General features: G+C 41.1%; 1 protein-coding gene across 1 annotated transcript; it reads left to right on the top strand.

The window, feature by feature from the left end:
• Positions 1-3,443: 3,443 nt before the first annotated feature.
• On the top strand, positions 3,444-5,038 carry LOC138938378 (uncharacterized). Its single transcript, XM_070305292.1, has 2 exons — positions 3,444-3,846; positions 4,581-5,038. Exons 1-2 carry the CDS (start codon positions 3,444-3,446, stop codon positions 5,036-5,038), a joined length of 861 nt encoding a protein of 286 aa, XP_070161393.1.
• The last annotated feature ends 5,578 nt before the right edge of the window (positions 5,039-10,616 follow it).

The raw sequence follows: 10,616 nt of genomic DNA on the forward strand, positions 1-10,616 counted from the left end.
AGCGAACCGATATTATCGGGTTTTGTAAAATTTACTCGATACGCGCATTTAATTTCGCTTCTCATAGTGTTATCGTTACCGCGAAGCGTTATAGAATTTTCACTTTTATCGCCATTCTCATTGTCTTCGAAATAATCATCAACATCGTATATGTAATCGTCATCGTATATGTAATCGTCATCGTTCGTTTCCGATTCTTCGTTTTCGCGTTCTCGTTTCTCCTCTCTCGCTTGTCGTTTAGATATAGGTTATTTCACATTTTCTAATAACTTTGACGTTATTTCACCCAGCGAAGCTCTCCCGAATTCGATATTCGTGTTCGATGATGTAGCGTGCGACAAACAAAATACTATCAGAGAATATTTCGCTATGGGTCGACACTCGAACGTCGATTGCTTCTATCTGTGCCAAACGTATGCTAAAATACCGAAGCATTTGATTCGAGATAACGCGAATCTGTTAATTCTTTTTAAACAGGATGGTACTAATTTACGCCACGCATACAACGATCACGTGAACACGGATATGTCATATGAGAATTTTCACGCGCTATGTCGCGCGTGTTGGCGATATAAATATGGTTTCTTAGTGATCGACAAAGATAGCGCGCTTCGCGCCGGTAGATACAGACGAGGATTTAACGACTTCATTGTACCGTAGAGTGATCAGTTGTCGCGAATACGTCGAACGCGCCGATCGCTCTCTCCCGCGAGTTAAAAGAAGTTGCAATGGCCTCGATAGATATCGGTGAACGCGAAAAGACAGCAAAAGAGATAGCTAAAACGCGCGCGTCGATTCGTAAAAAACACAGAGCATTAAAGACCGGCAAAATGGAAAGCGAGATCGCGATAGAGAATCGTTTCAAACCGATCGTCGAACCGCTGCAGCGCCTCGCTGATCGCGCCGAGCGAGACGAAATAGAGCGAAACGAAATTAAGCGCGAAACGATAAAACGAGACGCGATCGACACCTCACCTTCGACAACGAGCGTCGAGGAAAAATGGAAGGACGAAGCGCTAACTCCCGTTTGGCGCGAATACGCGCGCGACGACGATTGAACGCCGTTTCTACACCATTAAACGAGTCTTCCGTCGAAAGAGATCCATTCGCGCGAAACGAAACCGAAGAATACGAAACGTTCGAATCCGAGAGTCTCGAATCGCCCTCGACGCTCGAAATACTCGTTAGACAAATTTCGCGAATTTTTCAAGATCGCGAAATATCGCACGGTCAACTAGGACCATTAGGGCGAAAATATATGGGAACTCTTCTCGGCGGAGAAGCGCCGAACGAGATCGATCACGTTTACGGAGTTTACATCGACGAGAAAGGTGCGATGCTCGGCGATAAGCGATTTGACATAGACGCGAATGATTCCATTGTTGTGCCTCCGGAGAGGCACGGTAGTTGGGATCGTTTGCCGGAAGGAATTTGGGAATTCGGACTCCGCCTGAGAACTTCACTGTTTTTATTTGTTTAAAATGACACCTTTGCAGTTAAATAAATATATTAATATCTATTTTATTTGTGACTTGGCTTGATTACAATGTTCCCGCACTTTCGATCGCATCGCGTATCACGATAACGGACATCTTAACGTGCGCGTGTCTAGAGTCGAGTTTCGGTCTCGAGACTCGCCTCTCGCTTCTTCGTGTATATTTCTGCCGACTGCGTGGCTATTCAATATTATAATAACTATTGATACTCGTTTTGACACTCGCGGTTGTTAGAGATATTGCTCGCGTAAAGGAATAAAGATTGCCCGCGTAATATTAATGGTAAAGACTGCCCGCCGTTCGTTAGCGGTGGGCCTTTTTATTAACTCCCCTTGGCTTCCCGGGAGGGGGTCGTTTAGCGACAAGGCTGTGTGTCATGTCGCTTGATTTTGGCAATCTCCGGATGCAAGCTAAGAAGTTCTAAGTAGGACTTCTTTGCTTGCACTTTCGCAATTTCTTTATTCCTTTTTATTTCGCTTTTAAGTAGGACTTCTACGTTGCATTTTCGCAATGTCCTTCTTCCGCTTGCCCTGATTTCCGCGTTTTCGCAATGAAATGATTGCACGGTCGCTCGGGCTTAGCGCGTGGCTCGCGTTGTCAGCGCTTTGTTCGGTCAACGCTCGTAACGTGATCTGTGTTCGCGTTACACGTTGAGCAATCATATAAAATAATATGTATTTAGAATAATATATTTAATAATTCGTGTATAGCCTGTTCGGGCTATAACACCATATTTATAGATGAGATTAAATATATCGGTACTCCCGGTTTGTACGAATTAATTTTTATGAAAATTCCTAATAGTCTCATATATACAGAAAAGGATAAATTAACATACAGAAGTATATTGTTAACAACGAACGCTCATAGACGTGATCCTGACGCTAAAAAATCTGTGTCTTAGGAAATAAAGGATACAAATACAAATTCATTATCGCTCCGCTTATTCACAGCAGCGGCGCGAAAAAAACAGGCGCGGGTTGCGTACCGTTGACTATGCGTGTCACGAACAATAAAATCGATTACGTCCATTGGGACGATCCGAACGAATTAGTGGATCGTCTGCGATTGTTAGACGCTTCGCGTCGAGCAGGCAACAACGCTCACAAAAATGAGATTCTATCGATAATCGAGGAGCTTCGCGAAACAGGAGCGATCGTATAAATCGAACTGTCGCGTGGATGACCGTCGCAGTCGTACGCGGAATTCGCGATGTCCGTGAGCAAATTCGGCTCACGGCGTCATTCTACTGTTCACGAGACTCGCTCAGCTCGATAGCGCTTTAGGTAAACGAATAGACATCGCGGAAAGTTTCGTTTCCGAGATAAAAGCGTGCGATGACGTTCTGAGTAAACGAATAGACGCCGTGGAAAATTCCATTTCGAGAATAAAAACGAGCGCTAATGCTCTAGATAAACGGATCGATGTTTTAGATAAACAAATCAAAGGTTTAAGCGATCGAATCGAAGTCGCGGAAAAAGCTATATCGCTCAACGCGGCAGAGTTCTCGACGAGAAACGCGAGCGATCGTAAAATAATGTTCAATCAAGGTACAGCAATAAAGGAACTAAATCAAAAATCGCACATTGCGGCGAAATCCGAGACGAAGATACGAGAATTGGAAAATTCAACGTCGCGATTGAAGAGAGACGCGGACGAGCTATCGGGAAGAGTGAGAGAACTGGCAAAGATTAGCAAGAGCGGCGAACCGCTCGAAAGAAAAATTAGCGGGAGCGGCGATCCGCTCGAAAGAGAAATTAGCGGGAGCGGCGATCCGCTCGAAAGAGAGATTCAATCCAATATTCTCGAGAGAAAGAGAAGAGAATTATGAGCGTCGAAAAACGAAGACTAGTCGAAGAATTGCACGCGCCCGCGAGAAGAAACTTCCCGCGTCGTCGCGTTGCAGTGCGCGGGTACGACGACCTACGGCAAGCGGATGTGGTCGAGATGCGTCCTTACGCGAGACTCAACAAAGGCCACAACTACATACTCACCGTTATCGACGCATTAAGCAAATATGCATGGGTTGTACCGCTTAAGAGCAAAAGCGCAAACGAGGTTACTCGAGCGTTATCTAAAATAATGCGAGACTCTAAGCGGTGTCCAAAGAATCTGCAGACCGATAAAGGAAAAGAATTTTACAACGCCGATATGAGAAATTTCGCGAAGAAACGCGGAGTGAATCATTATTCGACGTATTCGGTGATGAAAGCGTCGATAGTCGAACGATTCAATCGTACGCTCAAAAACTCTATGTGGAAGTACTTCACGCTAAACGGAACGTACAAATGGATCGACGAGTTACCACGACTCGTCGAGGAATATAACGCGCGAAAACATCGCACTATAAGTATGAGACGTGACTCCAGCGATCGCCGATAAACTTTTAAATACCGTATACAGCAATATAAAGATCGCGGCTCCGGCAAAATTCAAAGTAGCCGATCCGGTACGCGTCAGTAAATTTAAGACGATCTTCGAGAAAGGCTTCACACCCAACTGGACTACAGAGATTTTTCGAATAACTAAGATACAACAGACTAATCCCATAACGTATCTGTTATGAAGAACGACTAGAGCGACCCTACCGTTATTTTTTAAAAATAGAATATATAAGAGAAAATGCGCGAAAGGGGAAGAAGCGATCTCTACGCGAGTATATAAAAATCGTCCATCCGTTAAGCGCTTCATTATTGACGGGAAACACCGAAGCTAACGCGCGAAAAAGAACAAACGAGAAAAAACGAGCGACAATGGGAGGACAACCGCAGCAGCAACACTCATTCGACGATCGATCGAGACTAACCGAACGAGACCGCGAAGATAACGCGGAATACGCTAAAAAAGCTAAAATGGACAATGGGTAAGACTATCGAACATTTATTCGAACTAATAATTCGCTAACACCGTTTCTCTCATCGCTCATATCTATTTTTAGACGAGATCGCGATCGGACGTCAAGACACGACGCGGACGTCTCGGTCGCGCGACCGCTCAGAATCTTAGGAAGACGCTATCCATTGACCAAAACCGCATATAAACATCTGGAAATTAGCGTTAACGTCAGCCGACCCTCTTTCGTAGAAATCGTCCTCGGAGATTGTCACGGCAAAGAGATTTCGCTAACGCCGGATACGTGGAAGGAACTGCTCGATCTACGACCCGCGCTTCTGTCGCACTTTCGCTCCGACGAGCGCGACGAGGCGCGCCCGACGCCAATACACATCGGACAGTTGACGCTACGATTCGGTAAACTCAACAATCTCCGAATACTTCGTCTCGAAACGTTTAAAATTCGTCTAGCCGTATCGAAGAGCACCGTCGTAAATATATTAAATCTGGAACTTTGCATCAACCGCATCGTTGCATCTTTAAGCGGTTTAACCGCGCGCGTGGACAACAAGCTAACTCGTTTCCGCGACATCGCGGCAAGCGCCCGCGATAAGGCGCTTATTCCCGCGATGATACGCGAGAGCGATAACTTCGACCGCAACGATATAATCGATTGCGAACTGCAGGCTCTGCTCTTCGGAGAATCGTGATACGCTCACTCGCGTACTCGTATTATCGTATTATTACTATATTAAAAAATTTGTAAAGGAAAACAATAAAAACGCTTCTTCTCTTTCGCTAGAACGACGATATCTCCTTATTTCACGACCTTCCGAAGATTCGCCATCTCACTAAAGCGACAAGCGCGCTCGTATCGCCGCTAACGCGCGCCTCGAGAAGAGGAGAGCGACGAGGGATGCCCCTCCGTCCGCTCGACCGCCCACCGACGATCCCCCGCCCCCCTCGACGCCGCTCGCGGATCGCGCGCTAGAAGCGTCGCGCGCGTCCCTAAAGAATCGCGACGGCGGATCGCGCGCTAGAAGCGGCGCGCCCCCCCGAAGAATCGCGACGGCGGATCGCGCGCTAGAAGCGGCGCGCGCGCCCTAAAGAACGAGTCGCGTCAAGGTCGCAAATCGGGAGGAATCGCCACCCCCCAAGCGCCATCTCTCGAGCGATCTCGGCGACTCGTACCCACCGCTCCCCCCCGGCCGCGCTTCCCCTCTCACCCTACTTACCCCCCCCCATGCACCCGCCCAGCCCGCTCTCCATCCCTCGAGCGCCCACAAACAGCTCCAAATCTATCTCTCTCTCTTACTCCCAAATAGCGTCCTCTCTCTCACACCAACGAAAAACTGAGCCAAAACCGACCATACTATCCTACTCCGGTCTTTGCAGAATAGTTTAAATGGCAAGAATCTCAATTCCGAGGAAGCTGTCGAAAACCACCTTACAAACTTTTTTCAAGAAAAACCAAGTTCTTCAAAAATGGAATCGACAAGCTTATAGATCGTTGGAAAACCATTGTAGAAAAGAATGGAGACTATATAATTGATTAATAAAAGTATTATCTCTGAAATATAATCTATTGAAATTTATATTTAAATCGGGCACGAACTTATGCAATCACCCAATATTTAAGAATTGCTTTAAAGATATAATTAAAAAAAAAGAAATTTGGAATATATTTTTATATAATATTGCATTATTTATATTTATATTTTTGTGTAGACTGCACGGAAATAAAATTAAATAATATCTAGCATCATATTAGTATATAGTATACATTAAAACAATTCCTTCTAAAATTATGGTATATAAATATACTAACTTTTTGACCGTTATTCTTTTTAAAGAAAGTCTACGGGCAAGCGTCTCTCGAAAATTATATTTTCGTCCCATTAGTAGACACACCATTAAAACCATACTACAAAAACATAACATTCGTTTTTTAAATTTAACAAGATATAACAATTGAGCGTACTTTTGCGGTAATCTCTTGTTACGCGTATGTACCCTACACGACACGCGCGACTGATTATCTACCGCGCTCTGATATGATCGTGTGTGCCTGCCTGCATGTGTGTGTGTATGGTACAGTCGCCTTATTTTCCGATCCATACATATAAAAACAAATGCGCATCTTTATAAACGAATATTCTCTAACCAAATAAAAAAATTATTTTCATATTGATTAAAATTAATTCGATACATAAAACCATTATTCATAAATATTTTACGACAAAAATTTAATTTTTAAATTTTGGCTTTAGAAAAAGTTTATTTTCTAGAAATATAGGCAAGCTTGTATAAATATGTAAATGTTTGGTAACATAAGAGGATAAAATATATCAAATTTTTTTTTCTCATTTATATAAATTACTAAATATAACTATAAATAATAATAGATTGTCATAAAGATTATATGTATATATATATATATATATATATATATATATATATATATATATATATATCATGCTCCTCGCACATTCGTTTACACGTTTATTCACGCTGCTCTCTCTCTCTCTCTCTCTCTCTCTCTCTCTCTCTCTCTCTCTTTCTCTGCTCGTTCTTTATTGTATTCTTTTTTTCCCATTATTATATTCTCTTATTTATTCGATTTTTATTCTTTTTATTCTCGTTTTCCTACATAATAACAATTATTAATTTAATCATTAATTTTGTTACGTCCAGACTCGGGGAAGGATGAGTCGACGGAAGGGCGTAACAACTATCTCAATTATCCCGAAATCAGACGCCTTGTAAGAATCGGGTCGAACGAACTCTTAGGTCTGAAAGCCAGGTAAACGACTGTTCGGGTCGCTATTACGCTGTTTATTTAGACGTTCGCTCGGTGGTCCCTTTTCGGTCAGGGAATTTAATCCCTTTTACGCGGAATGGGACCTAGTGCGATCTTCGTACTGGGAACGAGAGAGGGGTTAAGAATTATTTAATTAGTTAAATAAAATATAATTTTATTCATTAGCAAAATAAAAGGTTCGAATACATGATATATATATATATATATATATATATATATATATATATATATATATATATTTGTAGAAAGTGATAACATTTATTGTGTGAGTGTGAGTGTTTGTGTGTGGTTGAGCTTATCGCTCCGCGGGTGTTACAATGGTTCGGGGGACATCAGCCAGACTGAGTTGGAACAGGCTCTATCGTTAAGATTAGAATTCTGGCTGGTAAATACAATATCTTCTATTATCTTTTAAAAAAAAATAAAAACATAGTGTAAAAGTAGGTCAGTGAGGAAAATTGTAATTGTGATTGTTAATTCTATTAATTATTCGCTTTGATTAAATTATGGTTGATTTTAGCGATATATTGGTTAACTATCCTAATCGTTCTTGAGTCAGCTTGCGCCAACGCCCTCCGAGTCCTGCGGTAAACTCGATGTATGTACTTGGCTCGCGAATGAAGTCGCTTAATCGAAATACGCAAGGTGATCTTTTTCACTATAGAAACTTATAAATGATGATTCCTAGTTGGAATTCGCGTAAAGAAAAATTGCTTGGTAGCGACTTACTCTTTTTAAGTAGAAGACGGACGGGCAGCTTAACTCGGAGATTGTCGTTTGTGGTCGAGAGAGATGCTGTTGAACAAAACGTGCCGGACTGATTCGTTAACCGGGTGACTCTGATAAAAACTGAGAGAGAGTGGAGTCTCGCGGGCTCCCTTTTTATAGTTCGTCGATTGGTCGAAGGTGAACATTTAAAGTTTAAAACGTTATGTGATGCAATATGTTCTACAATATTTACCGAAAGATTTATTTTTATTGTCAATCGACGATCTTGCCGCAATTTCGCGGAAGAAAGGAATCGTGGAGTCGGCAGGACGTAACACCCCCGGCCTTAGACAAATGTTGAGGAGAAGTCCGACATTTGCAAAAATGAAGTAGATTCCTTCCTTTCGCAGTTAACTAAAGTATCCTAATTGTATATGGTTTCGTGCATGCTGATTTGTTTATTAAGAAGGAGGAAAGAGAAGGCGACCACCAGAACCCCTTCCTTCTTTCCTTCGTCCTTCCTTTACAAAAATATGTATAATTTTTTTTGCTTATTCTTTTAAATTTTCTCGTAATAACAAGAACTTTCCTCATAATAACAATAATTCTTCTTGTATTAACAAAAATTTTGTCGTTATAAATTATTTATCTAATACGTTGATTAAAGAATCTTAATACAAAACTATCTTTTCTTATATGTGCCCATTTACGTAAGAAAAGTTACGTAAGAAAAATCTGTATATGTCATAATGTTTACCTGACTATTATTGATAAGGTTGGGTCTTCGGCTGGAGGTTTTATTGCCCTGTAAGAGAAATAGGATATTCCTTTCTTTCTTCTTCCCTCTTGTGTTGTTGGTGTCGTCTGAACAGCATATGTTCTGCTTGTCGGGAAGGTTTTTGATATTTGGCTTGGATTCTCATTTACTGTGAGTAATTAGTCATTGATTGGGATATCATGTTGGATCTCACAGTAAAATGTCCAGGTTTTATTTGCCCGGATGCTGAATGGTTATAGCTGGATTGACTGATGGACGTAGAGCGCCAAGATGACTTATCAATTGACAAATGCTGGGATTGTTTTCCTTGTTTTTTTCTTATTAGCTGTTGGTTGAAATACCGCGTTTGTCTGCAGAATAATAAGCTTCATTTGCTCGAAGCTGGATAGTTTATCACTAAATGTAGCATAGTGATTGCTTATTGGTTGCTGGAGTCGATGATATAATTCTTCTCTATAATATATTTTCTAGCTCATTGTTCCTCCCCCTTTTTTTTTACAGATGATCAGATAATATTTATATATATATATATATATATAAGAATTTTTTTTTCAGAAAAGATAGTTATGTTTTGTTATATATGTCTATTATATAATGATTGATCTAAATATTATGCTAATTTGTAAATTAATGTTAAACGCAATAACATTTATGTGGGAATCGCGATTATCTGAGCAAGCAAAACGAGGTGGCCGAGCGAGGCGAGGCGTTGACGATCTCCAAAAGGGAGCGCGAGCATAGTTAAGTTGAATGTGAGACTGCAAACATGTATGTCAGGCGATCTCCACATTATAATAACGAGCCGATTTATACTATTGTTATCCGATTAATTAATAAACTCGTGTGATATTCATCAATATTTCTCATTGAACGAACCAAATTCCCACAAATTTGGGGGCTCAGCCGGGATTCGTGGAACAACAGAAGAGGAATTCGGTAAGAAAAGTTGTGCCAGAAATAGTTGTGCTGGTGAAAATCGATTGTGAATCAGTTGTATTAGACAAGAATCAGTTGTATCAGTAGAAATCAGTTGAGTCAATTAAAGCTGCAAAAGATGACTGATTCCGAGCAATAGCATATAAAAGATGGCAGCGTGACGGATGTTGAGCGTAATAAACAGAAAGAGAGATCTACGCAGAAGAAATCAGAAGAATTACAAGCAATAAATAAATACAACTATCAGAATATTGATGAAATGAGAATAATCGATCTTAAAGAAGCGCTGAAGGTGCGAAATTTAGCAACGATTGGTAATAAAATAGAATTAAAGAAAAGATTGCAAAAAGCCATTCTGCGGAATCATGATTTAAGCACCATGGCAACGGAATTGAGAGAAAACCGGATAATAAATAAAAAATGTACAACGAAGAGAAAGGAAGTGACGGATAGAAATAAAACAACAGATGACAACGAAACAAGCGACGAAGACATCGCAGGCAAGGAGAAAAGATCCGAGCAATCGAAGGCGCATCGACGTAGAATGAAAGGAGGCAACGACACCATATTGAATGATAAGGAAAGACATTATATGGAAACTACACAATATGAAGAAGATGAATCCGAAACCTCCGATACTTCAACCGAACCAGAAATCAATCAGCGGAACCGACGTAGAAATGCAGACGTAAGTAGTAATTCAGATTATCTACATAATAATTTCACGATTAAAGATGTGGAAGGTAGTCTGACATACTTTTCGGGTGATGATAAATTTCCGATTGAAAAATGGATAACGGAATTCGAAGATATGAGTGCCTTACTACAGTGGAATGATCTTCAGAAATTGATATATGCCAAACGAATGCTAAAGGGATCGGCCTAACGGTTTGTATCATTTGAGAAAGGAGTGACTTCGTGGAAGACTCTTAAACGGAAATTAAAAGATGAATTCCGGATTAAAATAAATAGTGCTACAGTACATAATCAATTGTTTAAGCGCCGACGCCAGGCCGGAGAAAGCAGCCGACAATACATTTACGCC

Source organism: Polyergus mexicanus, unplaced genomic scaffold, assembly GCF_030449975.1.
Source record: "Polyergus mexicanus isolate NDT 795.1 unplaced genomic scaffold, iyPolMexi1.0 SCAF_12, whole genome shotgun sequence".
NCBI lineage: Eukaryota > Metazoa > Arthropoda > Insecta > Hymenoptera > Formicidae > Polyergus > Polyergus mexicanus.